Source organism: Ostrinia nubilalis, chromosome 13 (assembly GCF_963855985.1).
Source record: "Ostrinia nubilalis chromosome 13, ilOstNubi1.1, whole genome shotgun sequence".
Classification (NCBI taxonomy): Eukaryota; Metazoa; Arthropoda; class Insecta; order Lepidoptera; family Crambidae; genus Ostrinia; species Ostrinia nubilalis.
Genome location: NC_087100.1, coordinates 8,489,235 through 8,515,189, shown reverse-complemented (window position 1 = coordinate 8,515,189; position 25,955 = coordinate 8,489,235). Strand labels below are relative to the sequence as shown.

Genomic DNA, 25,955 nt, shown 5'->3' with positions numbered 1-25,955 from the left:
GTAAAAAACTAGCCAAGTCTCGATGGAGCTGCTTGTTTATCTCTAAAAAGTAATGAAATCTACACAAAGTCGTGCCAAGTCTATGGTTCCTTACTGCGATTTCTTTATTATTATAGTTAATGTTGTGTGACTTGGCCGTTGAACAATCTTTATTAAGATAATCATACAATAAGTATTATTGAAATACGCAGCTTTATTAAGCCTACAATTGACTGGTTATTGAATCAACGTTTTCCAAGTGGCAATTTTCCATCGCCAATGGGTAGCGGTTCTGGCGACAGATTGGTGCAATGGTGTCATGGATTACCTGGTTTTGTACCCTTCAACGGCCAAGTCACACAACATTAACTATAATAATAAAGAAATCGCAGTAAGGAACCATAGACTTGGCACGACTTTGTGTAGATTTCATTACTTTTTAGAGATAAACAAGCAGCTCCATCGAGACTTGGCTAGTTTTTTACAGAATGTTTTTGGTGGGATTTCACTTCTTTTTGTAGAAAGTGGCAAAATTATTTAACGTCGTCGTTTTATCGACATTTTTTACGATATTAAACACAAATAAACTCAACGACCTTTAAAATGGACAACGAATCAGAATTGTTTTAATAACATAACCTTAGCGAACCTTACAATATAATATACGAAATCAACGAAATGCAAATTACACAACATTCAACTTAATCGACGGGGGGAAAAAAATCTGGACACCGCTTGCTAGTGCTAGCGCCATCTAGCGGTGAGCGATACAGGCGAATACCACGGTGCCGGAGTAGTATTTATTATGAATGTGTATCTTCGATTTTCCTAGTTTTTATAGTTTTCCCTTTATGTGGCCATTAAACCCTAACTCTGTACCAAATTTCAGCTCTCTGAGTTTATGGGAAGTACTAGTTCTATTTTGATGATTATCAGTGAGTGAGTGTCGTAAATGCGAAACTTTGCTTTCGCTTAACTTCGGAACTAAATGACCAACAGACTTGAAATTTTGGATTTTAAGTACGTGATTATAGCTTACTAGATGACGAAAATTTCTGCGTTCTAGTCTTATCCAGAGGTTCTCAAATAGGGGCCTGAAAATGCGGCGAAATGGTTCCAGTAAAGGATGGTACGGCAGTGTTTGCTTCGCGCTCGACTTGGCGGGGGCACTGCCGTGCCCCCAGATTCACAAAGAACAAAGTGAAGCTTTCGAGTGAATAGACGGATTGTAGCATCGGATATTTTGCGAGTTCCAAAGCAACAAAAACGCAAATGAAATGGCCGCAGCGCGATTCATTGCGTCTGCCGATGGAGCAACCTGTGGAATTGCAATATTCGAGAGAACACTCGGAGTGAAGAGGAGGGATAAGTCAGAGGTCGGCGGCGATCGGCGCCAATCATCCGAAGGCTTTATGAGTAACTGTATACCTACGTAGCTGATGATTATGTATCTGTAGCGAAAGTAGCGGCGGGCGTGGTCATTGAACCGCGTCTGAACTGCATCTCTTGGTAATACATGCAAATCAAGTTTCGAATATGACACATTACGTGTAAGATGACATTTGACTATAGGTAAGTACATCCAATACAAATTCGTTTCTCTGCTGCAATTGCTTACAAGCAATAGGTAGACACACACCTGCGCAATTATGTCTATACAGTTTCAACAGATTCTGGTTAAGTGTTAACAAGGTATGACGACAAATATTTATGTAGGTAGATATGTATCTTAGTAGGAATGACGAGCTTTCTAATTAGATTTAAAACTCTATTTCGTGGAAAGGTTCAAATAACAGACTTAAGCGACACCTAAAGTAAACTCTACCTTAAGATAATGCACTAAGGGGCAATGACAGGGTTAAAGCTTTGTTAACACGAGCTTTATAGATTTTTCAAATCAATAGAATACACATGTTTTTAAATACAGAACATGTTATAATAAGGCACCTACATACAAAGTAAGTCGAAGGATGCTGATACGTTTTAAAAGACATATAAAGCCAGGAATTTGCTTTTTAGAAAAATGTTAGCAGGAGCTAACAGAGTATTTTTTCACTCGACGTGTCTCTGTTTATAACATAAAGAAATGGATGACACATTTTCCACTTAGTTGTTGTTTTTGGTCGTCAAAGGTGTATAGCTTTCCATTTTCCCTATTAGACCGCAACGTTCCTAACAGACTCAAGTTTCTTATTTTGTATGTGAGAGGCGCTCACATTTAAAAATTATTATTCTTTGTGGCTCTTCTTATGCAAAATATCTACAAATATAGAATTGTTTGGTGCACAGTGCACATTTTCAGTTTTTGTTTGTAAATAAGGAGGTGACTAAAGCATCTATAAATATCGATGAAACTAAGTCCTATTGTCCAATAATATAAAAAATAAGTCGTAGTTAATATAACCTACTCTTCATTTGCGTTGCTTGAATATGCTCAGGCGTAAACATTTGAGAAGCATAAAAATCCTTGGGCCGGCTGCTGCGACCAATTGCATTGAAACTAAACAATCTCTTTATAAACATAGTGTAACCTACGCTTAAGTTTTGGTTACATCCTGTTCTTTCCAGCTAAGTATAGTAGGTATGTAGATAAAGATACGTGTAGCATTATGCTTTAGGCAAATATGAACGTTGAGATTATCCTTATACATGTCCGAGATTTAAATCTCTGCCAAAGTTAGTCATTTATTTCTGCAAATGTTTTATTATTTTATATTTCTATGAAGAAAAAACCTTTTAATAGATGACTTCTTCATACTTACACGTCAGTCAGGCATTATGCTCATCAAAACGAAATAATTTTTAATCGACTTCATAAAGAAGGTACTTCATTGGACACAAATCAACGCTCTACCTCACTGATATTGCACGGATTACCTATTAGAAATTATTTTCAAGATTCAAATCCTGATGGTGTTTAAAGTCTGAGAGTACTCTAAAACATGAAGTTTATTATTAATTAGTCACCTTTTAGCCGTTAGATAAAACGGTGCATGATTTGTACTGGTAACACCCAAGTCTTAAAATAAACCTCTAAGCAAATAAAAATAATGTATTCGTCTTCTTCAGAGTATCTCCTGCTTGATGGCTAATAGTAAGGCTGATAAGGCTAATGGAATGAAAAAAATATTGATTTCGCGAATACGTGCTATACAAATTAACGCTCTACCTCGATGATAATGTTCAAAACCATATTTTTTTTAAGACTAACAATTCTTTTAAAAATTTGTTCGTTTTGATGAGGATAATCGTCGACTTAATCTGCATCCTGTATTTAGTCGTGCTGTTGAACTTTAACAGCCAAGTTCTGTGTGATGTGGTGTAGGTATGTTATGTTTTTTTTAAATATTTTGCCTCATTATGTCATTGTGAACAGTGACAATTAGGTAGTTTTTATCTAAACGACCGAATAACACTTTAATCACGGATGTTTTTCTGTGACGGTCACCAAGGTTTTTTAGTGCACCTACTAAAAGATCACATCACACTTATCTGTGATTTTACTTGTCTTTAGGGTTTCTGATTTCTCGACCTTTTTTTTTTCTCGAGTTTCGGGAATTCTCGAGGCCAAAGTCTCGAGTTTTCTCGGGTCTCGAGTCTTTTAATTAAAATTGTTGAAATCGGTTGAAATTTGATAAAAACACAGGTTTTTTTAAATCTAATATACAAAAAAACTAAAACCCAACTACACTCGCGAGCAAAACTATGGAATCACTTACATGAAGTTGTTTCCACGCGATCTTGTGTACTAACGAATTTGTTAGTAACAAAAAGAGTAGCACCATTTTAAAGATTAAACTTTTATCTTTAAATTGATACCAAATTCATTTAAATCACACCAGTATTTAAAAAGATATCGCGGCTGATGTGAAGAAGTAAGGAAAAAGACATGTATCAACTGTTTGATACGTCGCGAGTTGTGGCCCATTTACCCCCTATAAAAGCACGTGTTTTCAAATGTTTGCTTTCACACGTTGATCCATACACATCTCAGCTTCTTTTGACACTTTACCTGGGATTCTACACCTTCAGAAGCAGCACAAATCCTTGCATTATTGCAAGCAGGGCTCAGCCAGCGGGCTGTCGCATGTCAGCTCCACATAAGCCAGTCCTGGGTTTCGAAAGTTTTAAGACGCTTTCGGGAGACTAGTGGCTTTATCCCGAGACCAAGTTCTGAACAGCGCCAGTGCACATCGCAGAAGGATGACCGTTTTTTCATGTCAACCTCTCTATGAAATCGTCATTTGATTGGTATCGACGTCCAGCAAGAGCTCAGAAATGTTCGTAGGATAGCTGTTAGCATGTGGACAGTTCGTCTAAGATATAAGCAATATAATTTGACTCCAAAAAGGCCTGCCACAGGCTCGAAACTGACGGCAGGTCACCGATAAGCACGCTTTCAATTTGCTCATACACATCTCGATGGGAAGTCGAGCAAGCCACCCCCATAAGCCACTGTTTCAGCGAACCAGCACTGCACAAATCGCTCCCCAGGCTATAGACCCGACCTCTTCAACTGCTGCACTGCAAACACAGTCTGCATTCATCGGAGAACAAAACTCGCCTCCATTACTCGCCTACCCATCAAAATAAGTGCGAGTTAATTGAAAGCGTGCTTGTCGGTGACCTGCCGTCAGTTTCGAGCCTGTGGCAGGCCTTTTTTGGAGTCAAATTCTATTGCTTATATCTTAGACGATCTGTCCACACGCTAATAGCTATCCTACGAACATTTCTGAGCTCTTGCTGGACGTCGATACCACTCAAATGATGATTTCATAGAGAGGTTGACATGAAAAAACGGTCATCCCTCTGCGATATGCACCGGCGCTGTTCAGAACTTGGTCTCGGGATAAAGCCACCAGTCTCCCGAAAGCGTCTTAAAACTTTCGAAACCCAGGACTGGCTTATGTGGAGCTGACATGCGACAGCCCGCTGGCTGAGCCCTGCTTGCAATAATGCAAGGATTTGTGCTGCTTCTGAAGGTGTAGAATCCCAGGTAAAGTGTCAAAAGAAGCTGAGATGTGTATGGATCAACGTGTGAAAGCAAACATTTGAAAACACGTGCTTTTATAGGGGGTAAATGGGCCACAACTCGCGACGTATCAAACAGTTGATACATGTCTTTTTCCTTACTTCTTCACATCAGCCGCGATATCTTTTTAAATACTGGTGTGATTTAAATGAATTTGGTATCAATTTAAAGATAAAAGTTTAATCTTTAAAATGGTGCTACTCTTTTTGTTACTAACAAATTCGTTAGTACACAAGATCGCGTAAGATCGCGTGGAAACAACTTCATGTAAGTGATTCCATAGTTTTGCTCGCGAGTGTACGTAAAAATGAACTGAAAAGATAGGTACAAGACAAAGTGTTCCCAAATGCAGTCGGAGACATCAATGACTATTTTTTTTTGTTGGTGATAAGTAGTTGGTGATAAGCCGTGTGGTGACGGCAGAATGGAATACATTTGTCACCAACCCCTACTCTTCCCGCGGAGGAGGCTCATAGTCCAGCAGTGGACTGTAAAGGACTGTTGATGATGATATGATGATAAGTGTATGATGCCTCCAACTGCATTTGTGAACACTTTGTCTTATTTCTATCTTTTCAGTTCATTTTTACCCAGTTGGGTTTTGTTTAAAAATTTTTTTTCAATAATATTTTTATTTCAATCTTTTAGTTAAAGAGCATACATTTTGCAAGCTATTTAAAAATCCTTTATTGATACCCCACTTGATAGGTTTTGAGATATTTTTTTAATACATATTATGGCGCCAAAAATCGGCCATTTTTATATTTTCCAATTTTGATACCTACCCAGTGTCACTCTCACAGTTAAAACAAATCTAACGATACCTCACATGCCATAGTTTGTTGAGTTTCACAATATGGCGTCCGGTAGTCGCCATATTGAATTTTTACCAACGTCATGTCTTTAGTGACACTCACCGGACTAAGAGAAATCGATTGACGTGCGAATCATAAAAATCGACCCAAGATTTTGGTCTCTATAGTGCTTCAAAAACATACATACATAGGCTGTTAGACACATTACCACTCCATTGCGTCACGCAGTCGGGTAAAAAAGGAAAAAGTAGACCAGTCTAAAAGCAACGTTAACCTATTAAATAATTAAAAACTTACTTTTGTCTAAGAAAATAGGCTTTCAAGAATATTAAAAGCTTCAAATTCGAAACTCGAGAATTCTCGAGCTCCGGTAATTTTTTTCTCGTCTCGAATGAAGCCAAATTTCTCGAGTTTTCTCGAGTTCGAGGAAGCTCGAGCAGAAACCCTACTTGTCTTCTACAGCATAGTCTCTGCTAGCAAGATGTCAACTCTATTCGTTTTAAATTAAAATCTTAAAAATATACTGGAATATTTAAGACAATTACTTGTTACCTACTACTTATTCTGGGTATAAATTGTTTGTGCGACATTCGTGACATCAGAAAGAGTGATAATTTTTTTATTGACTTCAATGCACATTAGGTACAAGTGAACAAAAATAAAATTGAACCTTATGTGACATTGTGAATGAATCAAACTTTTGCGCTAAATAGTAATGCGAGACAGGCGGTGCAACAAAGCTAAAAAAATATAGGTGTTAATTCTGACACCGACGACAAGCAGACAGCCGACAAAAGATCTCAATATAAATTGATAAAATAATACCTACATAATATGAATTACTGAATGTCCTATTTATTATTACATTAATCTTCACTTCAATAACATTTGAAGAACTGTTTGGAATACATGAGTTATAAAGGTACAGAAGCTAGTTTTTCATTTGAACCATACAGACGAGGCGTATATTACTTAAACCTTAGGAAAAGTCTTTTAAAGAAATATAATTACATAAAGTAACAAATATTTAATCTAATAGTAATATTTTTAGTAAACTACTTATCGATTAATTGTAGACGATGCCGATAAATCATAAGCTGGCACTAATAAATAAGTCAAACAACTGCTAAATTAATATGGATGCCATCCGACACGCAGCATTATGTGCTAGAGAGAAAATAGATAAATTGCTGTATAAAATAAACATTAGGTACGCACTGGATGCGTTAATTGCTACAATAAAGAATTATAATTTTACTGTAGCAGCTTGAGCGTGACCATTTCAGTGTGACCTTCAGTGACCTAAGCACATATTAAGCATGTGAGGTTAAATAATAGGTGGTTCTAATGATAGCTTATTTTTGACGGCTCACGTGGACCAAACTGATGTTTATTTATACACGTACATTGAATACATGGACGGAAGCTGGCGATTTTACGCATACTCGCGCCACAATGATCTCCGCCCGATTGTCCGCCTCCCACTACACATCTGGCACCTAGTTCTTGGATTTTGCTGCATATCTAGAAAATTCCCTGATTTTGTGGATGGAAGTAGGCATCATAGGTTGTCATAATAACAACCGCACTGTAGTTAGGATGCTTTATGACTGAGGACATGAAAGTGAAGAAAAACTCATGTTTTCATGAGGTGTTCAGGGGTAGGTCCGCAGGGTAGGATAGGACGACATACCTAATCGTATAATGTTGTCATACAATTGTTGTTATTTTTATCTCTGCTACTGAACTTTTCCCAAGAATCAACTTTCTAAAATACAGTCGCAAACATAATAAGAAACTTTCAGAAGATATTGCAGTTTTGCATCCGTTTATTGACATTTATGACGTCATACATTAATACGTAATTGGTTATTTTACTTTCTTTTTTAGTTCTCATAACATTAGTAATACATAATGTAGTTCCAGTAAAGTATCGAACTTAATTCTACATCGTAAACAACGAAGGACTTATATGTAGAATTGTAGAGTCAAACTTTCTCGTCGTGGGACAAAGAGAGTAAAGATTTGTGTTTAGTCCTACTTTTAAAATAATTACTTAAATAGTTTTCATACCGAAGCCTCCCTATTATGTGCTGTAGACACAATGAAGCCCACATTGAAAACAAAGATACTTAGCTGAGTCGGTCGAGAACGGGTCTTGAATAGCGGTGAATTGAGGTCTTTCGGTACCAGCCATCTGGTCTGGTCACTATAGTTTAGTTTCCAAGAACTAGTCTCTAGACAATAATGGCCTTCTAATAATATTTTAGCTTAGCAACCTCAATAGTATATATGTATGTATTTTATTGTTGTTTCATTTATTTGACATGGAAATAAGTGGTTAGAATAAACAATGAGCACCGTGATCGTGACATGACTCGGCTGTAACTTTATAATATTGTTTATTATGTAATTATTGATTAGGTATAGATTGAATGTCGGTTCAAAAGTTATCCCAGCTCAACTCATCTAACGGGCTTTAAGTGTTAAACAACAGTGACGAATAACTCCCATATCAAATTTGCTTGTTAATACTTTCTCCTATTAAAACTTATTTATCACAGTTACGGTGAATCTCTGCTTTATTTTCAGTTACGTTACGAATGTTTATGTAATAATAACTGCTTTGTAATAACTGTAATGTAAAGTTGAGCATACGATTAAGAAATTTAAATGCATTTTAACTTGTAGAATAATTTATGTATTCAATGTAGAGTCTACAAGGAAGCAAAATGTTAAATAATTATAATCTCGGTTGGCGTTACGTTATCCAGCGTCTGTGATTATAACATACTTAGTCAACTGTGTAATCACTTTTGGTTATGAAAGACCAGTGGAAAAATAAGCTTATTGGTGATAATAATTGTCTATGAGAGGTTAGATTCCAAACTCCTGCACCGCACCCACACTTTGAGCATTGCTTTCGGTCGGATAAGAGGTGCAATTTCCTAGTTACCACGCAACACGCAGCTCAGAAGGTAACAAAGACTATTAAATGTTTAAAATGTTTCGTAAATCCAGTAAAAGTGGTGTGGGCGTAGTGCACAATGCGACAATAATGCCGGCGACGTAATCGCCGTTTTCTATCAGTTGCGGTCGCGAACACTTTGCGCTTCGCTGCTCGTTGATAGCTGACGGAGTGTCAGAACATCATTTCACACTCCAAACTAGTAAATAGGCTCACCAACTATTACAATCTTAGTTATCTGACAAATAATGAAATCTGTAACGAGTTGGGAGCAATTTTGTATGAGTGTCTTCAAAGTAATAGAATAATAATAGAAGAATGTTTTCAATCACTGCAGATCAAAATACATGCGTATCTGCCTGATCTATGTATGGAAAGCCTGTTTATGTATTAGTTCCGACTAGATACGAATAGAGAGATATTCGAATGGCTCGCAGCCACTCTCAGGATAATTGCCATCAAATTGCTATTGCCGTATTTTCCTTTTGTGTTGTTGTTTAGATACAACGATATTCGTTCGTGCAACCTGAAACAATGCAGTTCTATTGTCGGGGAATTTATAAACTTATTTCAATGTTAATCGAGTGCCGTCTGCATTTGATACGCAATAGCGGTCACGCTGTCAACTCGGGTGACCTTGCACCATTGCTTGAAGGTTTTTTCAAGCACTTTGCATGACTCTGTAAGTCGTCAATTCTAGTGATTATGCAGTGAGAACTCAGCAACATGACATGAACAATGACGAACTTTAATGCCGCGCAATTCGCACAGCGTACCTACTACCTGTGCAGGCTGTGTGGTGTAGGCAGTACGTGGGTTACGTAACACTGGCTACATGCAAAAGGCATCCGCCATTTTGCGATGAGTACTTTGATGGTTTTTGCGCTTAAAGTGAACGGCGGTCTTGCGGCTGTTTTTGCTTTGTTATTTCTTGTGGAAATAGTTTTGTCAACAGACAAAGTGCAAACGCAGTCACGATGTACTTACAATTTAAATACCTTAAAAGTTACATAATTTAAGAAACTTAAGACAAAACATACGTAATTTGTGCCAATTCCTTTTAAGTTGCTATCTACAAGTAGATGACTCTACCTAACGAGTTGATAGAAACAATATGTTAGCGACTGTCTGATAATTATGGAAGAATCTGCGCAATTATTAGGATGTTTAACAAGCGCAAAAATAAACAATAGACAACATAGCTTACTGATAACAATTATTTATGTTCACGTAAAGCACATTTACGACTTGACAATACAAACGTGAGTTGGCAACCTAACTAGAAGTTCACGCGTCAATATTATGGATTTACTTCTTTTATTTTTTGTAAAACAAAGACATTAACGTAAATATTTCTGCTTACATAATGTAAAATATTTGTTTTGCATACTTATTTGCATTTTAATAAGGTCATGTAGGAATTAAACTTATTTCAAAAGTGTTGAAAGTTTTAAGTAATGTCCCTGTTTCAGATTACTTAAAAAGAAATTGTATAAGTGTAAAGAACGAATACCTATGTAGGTACCTACCGACGCGCGACGTTTAATTTCGTGGACAGCAATATTTATTGCAAGCAATTTAATCTCGTTACATTAAAAATCTTTGTACCTTGACTTGCCCTCTCGTTCGTACACAAGTTTATGTACCTTAGTACTTATTTTTGCATTGATAGATCGATACCGCGATAGGCAGGTGTGACTTGACTTGCCATTCCGAGAAGTGGACGTAATACAGCATAGCGTCATGCGCCCACTACCCGCGCTCTGCGAATTATCGGGGACATTCTTGCTCGGCACTATGAAATCGATCTATTTGCAGATAGTTTAGGACATCTCTTAAATCAATTTTGGATTAAATTAAATGACTTTTATACGTATTGACAATTTGACATTATTTTATTGTTTCTATTTTGACTTTATTTGATTGATTATTAATTAACTACTTTATTATGACATTATTTTTATAATTTATTTGTAATTTTAAATTTATTGTTCTATTGACATTCGGTAATTTGATTTAAATCTATTGTTTTTATTTAATTGACTTTATTATTATTATATTGACATGCATGATAACCTATGTACAATTAATCTTATAAGCGCTTTGGAATATATTCTGTTAGCTTGTAAGATGTTTGAATAATATATAAATAAATAAATAAATAAATAGTACCTACATAACGATGTCTTTGTACAGTTTGTGTCGTGCTTAGGATATTTACACCATGCATTTAAACAGATACGAGTATACAATCAAGATTGTGAAAAGAATGAGCTGTTTATTAAATACCAAGAAGTAATAGTCCGTCGGTTTAGAATAATGGAAAAGACCACCAGTGATTTGAATCTCTGTTTTCCTGAAATTGACAACTTTTCCAGTACTATTTAATTGTACCGTTTGTCATTCATTTCTTGGAAAAAATAAAGCTCTGCTTTCTCGTAGAGTTTCTCTAGGTGTGTCTACTTACTCGTAGTTATGTCATAACTGAAGCATTACACAGTTATTTAATGAAATGTTATTTGTTTCTAGGACGAGCCTCTGCCAGTGGCGAACGCACACGCCCTGCACGGCGTGCCCCCAGCGGTGGCTGCGCCGGCACAGCCCAGCCACGCGCCGGAGAGCCATCTCAAAGACGACGCTCTCAACCAAGCCGAGTCGAAAATTGATGAGGATAAGTTACAGGTAAATATAGCATATTATGTAAGCAATGCTGAACTGACGGCCGATGGGGCAGCAAGCCTAGGAGTGGAAGCACGTAAGGGCCAGCCCTGCTTAGGACGTCCACCCAAGAGGTGGACAAGTGACCTCATAAAGGTGCTGGGTGCGGCAGACCCCTACCAAACATCCAATCTTTAAATCTTTGGGGGATGCTTATATTCAGCAGTGGACGTCCTGAGGCGGAAATGATGACACTGAAAGGTTTAGTTTAGCCTCTTAACCGAATTTGTTTCATTTGCTTGTATTAGGTAAACCAAGAAACTATCAATTTGTTGTGGATTATTCATGACATTGATTTCCACATAAATGTTCTCCGTTTATGTTATTCATTAACAACTTTAATATACCTAATGCTAAACTAAATTTAAAATGTTAAATTGTATAGAAGAGGTTAATCAATAACACAAAAGGCACAGAAACAATCGATAAGATATTATTTGCAAGCAGGAATTCAACAATTGAGTAGCATATTGAGATTGCATGGGAAAACAGTGTCCTTGCAGGCCATATACGTGCAATTTAAGTCATAATGGAGTCGCGGAGGATCCGCTTTGCGAACAACTTGGATCTCCGCCAGAATGCAAATGTGCTCAATTTTATGACCCCTTGCTTCTTGCTTTGCAAAGAACGCTTTTATGAATACTTGCAGGTTTAAAAGCTGAGTAGGATGAAAAGGAACACAAAAGTAATTACAATTTAAAATTGCTACCAAAAGTTATTACAATTTTGAAATTAGCCTTTTCAACTTACTTGCTTTGTCATCCATATCCAGCACTGTAATCGCGAGTCGCGACAGACGAAAATACTCGTAGTTTCAATAATCAGTTTGGAACTAGATTGCAATAAGAAACGTAAAACTGATATTTGAAATAAGTATGAAATGTGGCATAATAGACTAGGTATTGTTTCCTTGTCTGTTTCTTGTTAGCTGAACTAAAATAGAATCAAAATACAAAGCATATCACTGAGTATAATTGTTCCCACTGTTTAGACCTGTTTCATTTTACTCTAGCTGAAAAAAATCTGCTTGTCGATTGTAGAGCTAATGGCCGTCTCGTAATCGAACGTAGTGTATGTATGAGGTATACAACCGTTCTATTAAAGCAAATAGATAATTCAATTCATTTCCACATTGTCGATGCGGGCACGAGATTAGTGTCGTGCCCGTGCATCACTTCCCGTCCGCGTGGTGAAGCGCGGCGGGTGCAAGTGATGTCGTCACCGGCTTTCACCGCCGCCCGCGCACCTCTTCACTCGGCTTCCCGGCTGAGCGCTGAGAAAGCAGCCGATGCTCTGTTGCGTAAACTGACTAAACTGTCAAGCGTTTTGTGGACTAGGTTGATAAATAAACACAAAAGCTACTGCTGACACAAGACTTGATTCATTGATGTGATTTGATATTGAAACAAAAATTTTGTCATCATAAGCCTCTATAAATCCACTCTTGGTATATCCAATCCATGCCACAGCGAGCGGCTCTGGACCTCCATCGCGTTCCACCAGTTGGCAGACCTACCCACTCCTGTGCCTTTCATACTAAAGTCGCCATTCGAGAACGTTCCTATCAACGAGGAACGTGGTGGGATTTGTCTTGCTTTTGTAAAACAACAATGTGGCCTGTAGCACTTCTAGAATTACGAAAAGCTAGAGTCACTGATACATTTTTCGAATATCCCCAGTGCTTCTCAGAAGGGACCCCAAAAATATTTTCTTTATATTATGCGAATTTCCTGAAAGATAATAATGGACTATAAAAGTTACAGCGTACAATAAACTCCTTGATGTACGATTCGTGGAAGAGAATGTTTAAGGTTGAAAATAATTTACACCGCATTCAGGCCAAATAAAGCATCTACCAATCCTTCAGAGATTGAAGAGAAATATTTCGGTCTAAGGAACTGAGCTTTTTAATTTATCTACAAATCTTTCTTAGCTAAATCAAATTATCTTCATGTATTGAAGTCATTTGACGATGTTTTCATATCTCAAAAGATTGAAGTCTAACTCTACCACTAATGCATAATATCTACTTTAAAGTTGGGAATGAAATATGTGTAAGTGTTTGTGTTCCGGATTAATCAATAAGAAATTAGAGTGTTTTGGTTGAATGTTTCGGTATTCACGTTCAATTACTCGCTTATTCATGGATGGACAATGAAGTTTCGCATGAGTGCATGGAAGTGCACGGCCAAGTCTTCTATGGAGGGTCGTCAATGGAGCTTGTTTATAATTGCTGTAAATAAATTGTTTATTAAACTAATAATTAAAGGACAAGATTAGCATACGAATCGGCCGATCAAACGATGAGCTATTCATGTGGTGGTGATATTTGTAAACGGAGGGCGCGAGACAATGGTGCGCGGGCGCATTGTTCGCGCAGGATGTCCGAGCGATTGTGCCGCGCAAACAGTACAGAACGAGATAAATTGCTCTGTTTTACACGTTGGAAATTTATCAAGTGCACCAGCCAATATTTACTTTTGACTGTTGTATACCTACCTTGATACGTAACTCTTCTGAGAGTTACGTAGTTAGGTCAGTTAAGGCTTAACGTTTCTTGAAAGTTCTTGAAACAATTTATTGATTTTATACCTAAGAAACTTGTTTTTGTCCGCTTTCTTAGCTGGTAACCAAAACTGGTATTACTTATAAATAGCTAGTAAAACCAAAATGAATAAAAATTCTACTTTTCTAGGTTGAAAAGTTTGTGATCATAACATAAGTTGATTGTCACAACAATTAATTCTCGAATAACGTAAATATCCGACAAGACATGCGCGCATGCAAAATAACATTAATATATTTTATTAGCCATTATTTTAAATTCATAACTTTCTACGTGCAATGTTTCCATTGCTCGCGTCGTTCAGCAATAAGTTACGCTTTTGATAACTTTAAACAAAGTTGTATAACATCACATATTTTACATTTTGAAACCAGTTCAGGTTACATTGTAATGGTGCACTTAATTTAACGAATTATCATTGCTTTACGAAAGCAGGCCAGTATTTAAAGAAACTTATCATGTCAAGTTAGTGGGTACTTCCTACATTACGTTTACGTTTAGTCGTATTCCTCAGTGAGCAATGAATATTAAAACACTTAATTGTTTCTTCGTAGAAGCAATTTGATTTTAGTAGCCATTAATATCCGTATAGCGTTTGTAGCAAAAAAATAACTATGGTAGTAAGAAATTAATTCACTCGCTAGTTGGTAGAGTTGGATATCGTGTGGTAAATGAGAATCTTCCATTTATAAAACGACTGTGATTCTATATCTGTGTGAATTAATTATCTATTGCAGAACCACCAACGGTATTTCGAAATACTATCATGCATGTTAAATATTTGACCATGATTCGTGTTGCAGTAATATCGCAATATAGTTAAACGTTTATTGCTGTTTTATGTTTTAAAAGTATTTACAAGTAGGTACATAAAAGAAGAAGTACCTAGTATTTCATAATTTACTTCGGAACCAAATAATTGTCCGTTAGACACGGATACGTAATCAACAATCTCTTATTGTCTATAAAAGTATTAAGAACCATCTTGTACAGGGTTCTCAACTCTCCATGAAAAAAATATTGACAGTGGGAAATATGAAACCAAGCTATTTACGTGGTTTAGAAAGTTTTTCGATGACTTGTAGGTCTTAAAAATACACTTCAGCATTTTTTTCAGTACCTCTAGTAGGAAAAACTTTCGAGTTCGTTTCGTTGCGTATTCAAAGTGTCATCGAAAAATTTTGTATAAAAAATTAAACAGCGCCCCCTATATTATAGCCGCCCTAGGGGGCGCTGTTTAATTTTTCATACAAAATTTTTCGATGACACTTTGAATACGCAACGAAACGAACTCGAAAGTTTTTCCTACTAGAGGTACTGTTCGGTAAATGTTATGTCACCACTTTATCTACAAACGGGAAGGTATTGACGACGTTAACAACCGTTCCCTGTTTACTGGTAGCCCTAGGTCGAGTGCTGGGTCGAGGGCCCGCCACCTGAACCCAACTAGTCCTGCTCACTGATTTATACCAGCGGTTTGCGCAACGCTTCCCGGTCTAGTTGACGGACCCTTAACCTCACTGACTCTATAGGTCAACTACTGTATACTTCGTTTAAGATGCGCACTCTGTTACTTCCTGCCTCTTAGAAGTTAGTTCCGTGTATGTAGAGTTTACAATTATATAATCTCTTCTGAAGTTCTGAACGTAATGTAACATAAATACAAGACAGAGGACAAGACCTATGCAAATTGTTTTGGTGAGCGGTATAAAATTTTTAAGGCAAAATTAATCCGCTAATGTTTATTTTTAAAAGTTACTTAAAATAGCATAGTACTTCCTTTACATTTGTTTGGATGATCTCTCTGATCTTGACTGTGCGAGTACCTAAAGATTCCAATGCAATGTCAAGAAGCAAAGATAATAAAACATAGCCATTATTGTGAAAAAATAATACTCGCTTCGTAGGTTGTTTTTGCTAGAGCCGTGTCAGGGGTACGACCCTGAAATACATTCTCCTCGGTTTATAACTTTTATATCGAAGGCACTTTTCAGTATTGTTTTCCTATTATTCTCAAGAACAAGTTGGAGTGTTTATTCTGTTCAGTATGAAACCCAATACTTTCATTTCATTGGAAACAGTAAAGTCGGATTGGTATACAATGCCGATGAATAATCATATTTTTCCTTTGAGACCCAACAATAGGAAGTTGTCAAAGTTTATTTGTTTTGCATCTTATTTTGGGTAAATATTGTTGTATCGGATTGGTATTGTGCCTGACTGTTTATAATGTGAAGTAGGTACTACTGATATTTACGGTTTGAAATAATCTAATATTTGGTGATCTCAAACAGAGCATGCAATTTATAGCAACTAAAAAGGTTGTCAAACCAGTTTGGTTATGAGAATGAAGTGCAAATGGGACTGACAAAAGTCTAATGTCTGTAGTTTTAAAGGTCACACTAATAACAAAATGACTTGTTTCTTGCAGAAAATCGACAATGACAACTCAAAGAACGAGGCTGACTCTGGTAGCGATGAGAGCTCGGAGTCCGACAGTTCTGCTGAGGAGGAGGAGGACCTGGACGCCATCAGGCCGCTGTTCAAGCTGCCCGTGCAGTTTGACCTCGACGAGCTGGCCGGCGCCTTCCTCGCCAACAACCAGAAGTAAGTTGGATATTCTCCTCATATAGAACAAATATGACTTTAGCAACGATAACTGATACAATAACAGTTTCAAGGAGAACAAGGAGAATCTGCTAGGATACATCTGATCTTGTTGCACTATCAGTTCGACTACAAGGTGGACGGTTTTTTCTTGCCAACACTCCAAAATAAATAAAAAGTTTTATAGTTCTTTTTAGCATTCTTCTTTAATAAGCTACATCCTCTACCTACATAAACGCGCGGACAGGACCGAATCCTTATCCGCGATAAAAACTGTGGTATGCTAAGTACCTTCCTCAAAATCCCCATCATAATACCGGCATAACACAGATAGATAGATATCAAAGGCTTGTGTCCGCTTTGTCGTTTTATCGTATGGGGTTCTTTAGACCGTTCAAAATTCGTCGCACACAATAAATAATGGTATCTCGCTTGCATGAGCTCGTAAAATGTGTATCAAAAGATAAAAATGTCAAAGGATCACGTTACGTATTAGAGGGCAAGTAAGATGTTAAGTAAGTACGAGTATAAGGCTGGGTGGCACCATCTTACTTTAACTTTAACAAACGTCAAAAATCTGCAAACTTCATACAAAAAGCACCGGTTATCGTTATAGTTACGGTCAAAGTTAAGTGGTGCAACTCAGCCTAAGTATCGTGTCTCATAGCTATATTTTTATGATAGCTAGCAAGAATTAATAAACTTATTATAGTTAATTAATATTAATACCATTAATGTTTAAATAGCCACCTACTCTATTGCGATACCACTCAGGTAACTAAGTTTTTAAGCTCCTGTATATTATGTAATTTACACCATTACAAATTGTCACTTAGTAAGCAATAAATATTTTGAATTTGAATTTGAATTTGAATCAAAGAATAGGGTCACATTCACCTTTGTAGAGCACCATCTATGTTCGGTAGGTAAAAGAGCTATTAAAACAATTATGTTAGTTATCAAATAAAAAAAAGCCTTTAAACATGGACATAATATGTTACTAGTGTAATTAAACATACACTTACGTTTCTAATTGCATTCAGCATAATAGCCATATAAATAATTATAAACATTACTTATTTTTTGTATTGTACTATATTACTGCTTGTGTCAAACGAAACACTAACTAAATGGTTCGATGTAATTATAGGGCTATAAAAAAAATACACGTTTGTGATTGAATAAAATTTAAAGAAATTGGAAATGTAATTGCAACAAGCATGCCGTATAACAACTGCATACTTACATACAATTGACGTTATATTTTGAATCATTTCATAAATCAATAAGACACAAACGATTATTTTTATTTACCTACATAAATTAATTACTTACGATAATAATATGATTTATTCGTCTTAACTCGTTTAACAGTATTAGAACTAGAACACAAACCAAGAAGAAATCGATACTGCTTGATCAGTTTGCCAATTACTTGGCAATTAAATTGTATTACGTAGGAAGCAATCAATCCGATTAACAAGATAAGTGACGTAGAGTTTAGTAAGGGCTAAGGTCAGCGCCCACTTAGAAGGGGTAGAGCTGCCTACACCCGGGGTGACCTCGTGTGGATATCTCTGGTTGTAAGCACAGTTGTAACATACACCTACGTAGAACCTTCCTCCTACTAGTTCTTTGAAAACACAAAACTTTTGATAACATAAGTATCTAATTTCGTGGATATTCGTTTTATGATCAACATAACATTATAGACTAACACAACACAACAAACAACTGGAGTGGTGTCTCCACTCATCGGATCATCTGGAACCGATTGCTTTCTAGCAATATTAAAAACACTTTAATTCTGAACCTTCTTGTATCCTTATGATTATAAAATGTAAAATTAGAAGGTATTGATGTTAATTGTACTTTCGTTCATTCGTTCGTTTGCCACTGCTGGACAAAGGCTTCTCCCAAGGCTTTCCATAACGAACGGTCCTGCGCTGCCTGCATCCAGGTTCTTCCCGCGACCTTTACCAGATCGTCGGTCCACCTAATAGGAGGCCTGCCCGCGCTACGTCTTCCAGCCCGTGGTCACCACTAACTTTTCTGCCCCATCGACCATTGTCTCTACGGGCTATGTGCCTCGCCTACTGCCACTAGCTTTTAGCAATTCTGCGAGTTATGTCGGTCACTTTGGTTCTCCTGCGGGTCTCCTCATTTATGATTCCTAACAGTACCTACATTTGCTTAATTATTTATATTTTTCTGCTATTAGAACAAACTTACTAATACAACGATTAATTTACTTCTAGGGGACGCATGAACTGCGTGGTGGAGCGTCGCCACGAAGACCCCATGGAGAGGCGCTTCCCCTTCAACATCCTCGGAGCCTTCGCCCCGCGCAACGCGCAGGCCGAGCGCGTGGCCATCATCTGCCACGGCGGAGACGAACCTAGGTAAGGGTATAGCTGCTAACTAATATGTTTTTAAATGTAAGAGGAGAGAACTTAGTCCGGGGCCTTCGTACAGAGGCATTATTATGCATTACAGTCTAAATACATAGTCAAGACAAAACGGACACTGCGTGGACTTTTTTGTCATCATCAGATTCCTCTGTGTAGAGACAGTTCAAATTATTATAACTACACATTTATAAGAATTTTGAGTTTTAAATCAGTCCTAATTTTCAAACGTTTAAATAGAAGTTTTTGGGTTAGGACTAATAATAACCGGCTCTAATCTCTAATAAACCACGACTTACTATCGTATATTGTTATCATTTAAAAATATGCACTCGGCTAGAAATTGACTATTTCGTTACTCGTTGTTGACCAACATTAAGCAAAATTAAATTGTTACGTTCTTAAAACTTGATTGGAAGCAATTATTAATTACCTACTCAATAAATACAATTAAAATACTAAACTGTTAACGGAGCGTTAAAAAGGCTAAACAGCAGAATTAATTAAACATTTGTTGCTGTTGTCGGAGTTATAAAAACATACGTTATTTGTTATTGTTTACAGTGGTAAAAGACAAGGTTTATTATCTTTTACATTACACGTCTATGGTATTTTTTAATTTATCTGGATAGGACAAAAATATTTGAGGAATTTGCGTAGGTGTCACCCCGCAGTGGGTGGCGGGAGTAAATTAACTGAGAAGGACTAAATTTAATATAAAAACGTTTTAAAATCGGTCTTCCGCGGCACGTAGAGCAAAAGTAACTTTAAAGTTTAGATAAGATTTTACTTGAAATATACATAAGTTTAATATTTAATTTAGGTATAATTTGTTTCTTAAAATACGTAAAATAGAAACAACGAATCACTCGTGTGTCTTTTTGTACAGCACGTGTAATTTTTCAGAAACACCTTTCCTAATTTTACAAGAAAGAGGTTTCTTGTACAAATAGGAAGGAAAGTATAGGAAAATTTCATTAATTGTCATCCACATTGTGACGTGGTGTGCGTGGGTGTGTAAGAACATACTTATTTGTATGAGAACGCGGAAAAGGCCCTTCCCGGTCCGTTTCACAAGCAAAATGTCGCACGCTACGCGCACGTTACCTGAGTAGCAATTTAAATATACCTCCCTGTTGTTATAATATAGCTGGGGATTTTGATAGAAATACCTATGCAGTTAAGAGGATTAACTCTATCCCTATATGTACAAATGCACTTTCTGCAATTGACCTGTAATCTCCTACCTACATAATTGAAAATATTCTATTGAAGCATCTTGTTTTGCGCATTTCAAATCCAGGAAAATGCATGACTTAAATTATAATCCTCGCTTGGAAAACGTAAACGGACTCCTAAACAAGTCCGGCAAATGGAGTGAAAGTTCGCAAAGTTTCTTAACTGGAAAATGAATTCCATAGAGAAATGGAGCAGGCAAAGTTTGATAGTCTATAATCCTGCCACCTGGGAGTTAGACCTATACACAGATACTTATAACTAACGCCCTTGTGTAACATGCTATAAGATTTATGTTGTGTAGTTTTCAGTCTCTGGTACACGAGACTACTTAGCAGGAGTGAATGCGGCGACTTTTGATAAATAGTGTGTGTAGTGAAGAAGTGTAGTAGTGGTAGTAGTGAGAGACTCGACTGCAAAATATGTCAAATTGTATGAAAACGAAACGTTGCGATCGCGTCGCGTAATCGCGTTACGCCGCTGAAGTCATTGGATCTATATGAATAGTTAACCTACTCTTAAATATAATCATCATTGAAAGTTGGTGAAATTGCTGAAATATTGTAACTTGTGTTTGCTGTTTTATGGGACAGACCTCTTTCTTTTTGATGGAAGTTGAGTCTTATAGACATATTTAGATAAAAGTTGTAGTAGGTACGTGTATACTGTAATTAACAGAACGAACAAATAAATGACAGTCTCGAAACTTTCAGCTTTAAGTTCAGAACTTGAACTTAAAGTCGCAGAAGTGATAGTGAACTTAAGTTTTCTCTTTAAAACTAAGTTCTAAAAAAGTTTCGTACATGTCTGTATTATGTGTACACAGTGTATAAATGCCTCTTGTGATTTGGCGATTGAGAGAGTGAGAAGGTCTGTTTAGACCTAGGTATTAGGTTCGACTGAAAGTGTATTTCTTCACAGTTTGGTTAGGATTTAACGTGTTTAAAATTAAAATCTTTATAGGTACCTACTAGCCAAAGTCCACCAGGGCCAAACTCCTCAATAACTTTACAGCAACCTTATCTTGTCGGGGCGCTTTAGTTTTGTCTTGATGAGGGTTCTTCCTACTAATATTATTAATGCGAAAGTTTGGATGTCTGGATCATGAAGCTATAGATAAAAATGGAGGCCACACTCCGAATACCTACTTGAAGCACAAACTATGTATCACTATCTCGCTCTCTGTGGGCAGACTCTCTCTTTCTAAATAAACAAAAAATATAAATTTGCTCAAATTCAATGAAACTCAATGTAAAATCTTTATTTCTTGACATAGGTATCATTAAATGATAACTGTAAATACTGGTAAAACGTTTTAGGAAGAAATTACTGTAAAAAATGTGAAAAATGTTTACAATGATCTAATGTCGGAAATCACGAAATAAACACTTATGCGTGGAATCTTATGTCACTTCCAGGACACCACGTACTACCGCAACCACGCACTACAAAATTTTGCACCATTTCTTGTGATAAAACAATGATTATTTCCTGTAAACAATCTCAAACGAAATTAACTGCATAATGAACAAAATAGTAAACAACCGCCATGATGGGCCGGATTGGGCCGATGTTGCCACATGGTACCAATTCCCCAGGAATTGGAATTGGAATTCCCTGATTCGCCAACACATTAAACCTAAACGGCCGACAATTTTGTGATTTTTAATTCAACTAGGTAATCGTAGTTCAAATATTTAATTATTTATTTGTTTAACTTCTGATTTGGTTAGTGAATTGGCTATTTCGAAGAATTTACTAGGAGATTTAAATCAGGAGATAGCAATACTACAGTCCACACTAAAAAGAGAGGTCGGCCCACAGAGAGCGAGATAGAGATAAGTAGGTATTTGACTCAAGTTTTTGTTCCAAGTCTGGCCTCCATTTTTATCTTTAGCTTCATGGTCTGGATGTTTGTTACTCTTTCACGCAGTAACTACTGAACGGATTTTGATGAAACTTTACAGTATTATTGTTTATAACCCTAAATAACATATAGGCTATAATTTATGACGATCTCTAACAAACTAAATTTCACGCGGGCAAAAGCTAGTACATTATAAGTATGGGCTAGAATGCTAGAAACTCGCTTTTGAAAATGTTTTTATCCTATTAATTTATTTGTCAACAGACCAATGGGCAGCTTCCCCGAGCCGCAGTCGCAGGTGTTCGCATTCCCGCTGTCCGGCCCCGTGCGTCTTCCCTTGAGGCCTCAGATGGACCGCATGCCCCAAATGGACCGCATGCCGCAAATGGACCGTATGCCCCAGATGGACCGTATGCCCCAGCTGGACCGCATGCCACCGCCGCCCGCGCAGGAGCCCCGTGTCCCGCCCTTCGCGCCCATGTCACACCGCCCAGCACCTTTCCCTCTACCTGTAAGTGTTTTTATTTTTTATATCTTTCATTTCAGATTTATATTCTGGAATTTATCCAATTTTATTTTGTTTTTTATTTTGCAACTTTATATTCTAAGGCTGGGTAGCATCATCTTACTTTAACTTTGACAAACTTCAAAAATCTGTCAAACTCCATACAAAAAACATCGGTTATCGTTATTAGTTATCGTCAAAGTTAGGTGGTGCAACTCAGCCTAACTAGCGGCCGACTTTGTACGCGTGGATCCCGTTTTACCCCCTTAGGGGTGGAGTTTCGTAAAATCCTTTCTTAGCGGATGCCCAAGTCTACCTGCATGCCAAATTTCAGCCCGATCCGTCCAGTGGTTTGGGCTGTGCGTTGATAGATCACTATGTCAGTCAGTCAGTTAGCCAGTCACCTTTGAATTTTAGATGTACACCCGTTATTCACCGATTCGGTTAACTTCGCGTCTGATGGACTTGTAGACAGGTAAGTTTTTCTTATTTTGCAGGAAATATGATGTTATAATAAATAATAATTGGGTCAACGATGATCGTAACGAACGAACGTAACGAACGGGTAGTTGCCACCACCATTAATCAAAATTTCATTACTTAAGTGTCAAAATGCTTTTAGATTTCAATAAACATTGGAACTTATGACTATCCGTTAACTTAATTGAGTAATCTTTATTGTTTTTAAGCATCAACATTTTTAGGAATCGAGTTTTACAGTGAGGTAAAGCAATAGTTTTAAGGGCGAAAATGAAATTTTATTGGAGAGGTATAGGCAGGGACCTCGCGATTACCATTAATAGTTCTAAATGAAGAGTGATTGTTCTATGGCGAGTAACTAGATAAATATCTATACTTATAATAAATCTGTAGAGAGGTCAATTCTGTACATGAATTATTTTCAAAATAACTATCAGGGGGTGATTAGTGATCGATACTGATGCCAAAAATGCAATCAGTAAAATTTTTGTCTGTCTGTCTGTCTGTATGTTCCTTATAGAAACAAAAACTACTCGACGGATTTTAACGAAACTTGGTACAATTATTCTTCATACTCCTGGGCAGGTTATAGGATACTTAGGAATTCCCACGGGAACGGGCATTAGCGGGAAAATCCTTTTGTATGAAAAATCTAAACCGCTTAAGTTAGACGCTTGAAATTTGGCAAGCAGGTACCTTAGTAAACTTAAAGCTTAGTTATAACAGGATATTGCAAAATTCCTACGGGAACGGGAGTTAGCGGGAAAAAACATTTGTATGAAAATATCTAAACCGCGTAAGATAGATGAAGGGGGTAAAATGGGATCCACGCGTACGAAGTCGCGGGCGGCCGCTAGTTTTTAATAAAGTACATTAAACTTTATATTGATTAAGTATAAAGGTCCGCGCATTTAATTGAAGTGTATGTAGAGATAAATTTGTCTTGACAAACACAGCGGGGGCGTTTTTCAGAAGAAGTCAGTCTTTGTATAAATTAAGTTAATAAATATTTGTTGGATTATTTTTAAATCGGCTGTTCTTTTGGCCTTAGAGATTTTTATTTGCAAGGTAAGTGCTTTCTTATATTGTCTTTAGGTACATCGGATTTTCATAATAATCCGTTTGTATTTATTGTGGCTCTTCACAAATGTATTAATAGAGAAAGCAGAACACATTTTGCATTTTGCTGTTGGCGCATACGTTAATAAGCTAAGTGTTTTTCGAATAAGCGGATTAACATCTATTACGGTATAACCTCAATGGACCATAGCAGATTGGAATTGAGAGTTAATCCGATACTCGCATTATGAGCTCAGTAACTACTTACCTTAATACATAATAACATATCTAGTTCATCACATCCCATTAAATGGTGCATGTTGATACTAAGTAAATTAGGAAAAATTAAAAGAGGAAGAAAATTGTCTTACTTTTAACTATTGCTGTATCTCGTAATAAGTTTCGTTGTTATTAAATTATATAATTAAGGTGACACAACGTGAGATTTGGCATTGATTAATGGTTCAAATGTTGAACTTAATGAGACGCAATCTAAAGATAGAACATACAGGTTATACTGTATCTAACATAATGGATCACACCTTGGGTCATACATGCATTCCATATTTAGTATGAAATAATTATAAAATGTAGGTTGCTCCAATAAAGTCGCAATAGGTTCGGTTTAAAATAAGGCATTAGCCATTTTCATGTTGCTAAAGGCAATCAATCAAGCTACAGTGACACATTAATGAAAGTATGAGGTATACCAACATATAAACGTGCCTATATCCTAAAATTGTTCAATATTGATGACAAAATGAACAATATTTTTGAGATTTTATAAAATAACGCGATATTCTATTCAAGGATAGCCTTTACTGAGAAGTGTTAATCAGTATTTCCCTTTAAAAATGATAGCAAATAGGCATTTTCACTTTATTTTGGACATCGTGTAAGCTTTATGAATTCTCTTTGATTATTTACGGGTAACGACAGACACATATTAACTACCTACTCTGGAAAAATGAATTCCACGCGTACAAAGTTACTGTTAGAGCTGGTAATCCAATAATAGCGTCTGTCGATATCATTAACGTAGCCTTCATAGCTGTGCTGAAAATCCGAATAAATAAGTGTGACAGGTGTATAAAGTAAAAGCGTATTTTCATGGGCCATAGCAGCAAAAAACTCAGCATCAAAACAAGTTTATGGCATTATCGGACTGGGACGCGCAGTTGATAAATCTTGTTACGCGTGGTCCAACGTTTTGCATTTCAGTCCGGAGCTGGCATTTTTCAGCTTTGACGCTGATATCATTATTAGTGCTAACATGTAACCTAGTTTTCACTTGATGATTCTCCTGCACGTGCAAATCGAATGAACTTAGTTCTCATGCGCGAGCAATGATGATAGTGAATGTGATTGAATATTGCATGGCATTTTATGCTTCAGGTAAAGAAATGCATGCAACACGACAATATGCATATCGCTTTGCATCTTGAATATTTTTCTTCATGTTACATTGTGCACACATGATGCGTCGTAGTACAACACCTACGGCGAGGGGAGAGCAGAATGCTGGGAACGCGTCGTCTCGGAAATATTTTTCACGCTAACTTATTATAGGATAGAGTGCGTCGCACAGAAGTATAACATTTTGTACTGCAGAATCTGCGGTGGTAGGTATTTCATTTACAAAATAGAATAGAATAAGAAGGTATGATGTAAAGAGACGTGTGCATTAGGTACTTTGGCAGTTTCCTTATTATCTA

At 36.9% G+C, this 25,955-nt stretch overlaps 1 protein-coding gene across 1 annotated transcript in view; it reads left to right on the top strand.

Moving 5' to 3' along the window:
* LOC135077550 (WW domain-binding protein 11) overlaps window positions 1-25,955 on the top strand; it is a 57,097-nt gene that overhangs the window by 6,832 nt on the left and 24,310 nt on the right. The window contains exons 3-6 of the mRNA XM_063972095.1: window positions 11,324-11,476; window positions 16,510-16,685; window positions 18,944-19,087; window positions 22,461-22,707. Coding sequence (XP_063828165.1) covers window positions 11,324-11,476; window positions 16,510-16,685; window positions 18,944-19,087; window positions 22,461-22,707 — 720 coding nt within the window. The remainder of the gene's footprint in view (window positions 1-11,323; window positions 11,477-16,509; window positions 16,686-18,943; window positions 19,088-22,460; window positions 22,708-25,955) is intronic.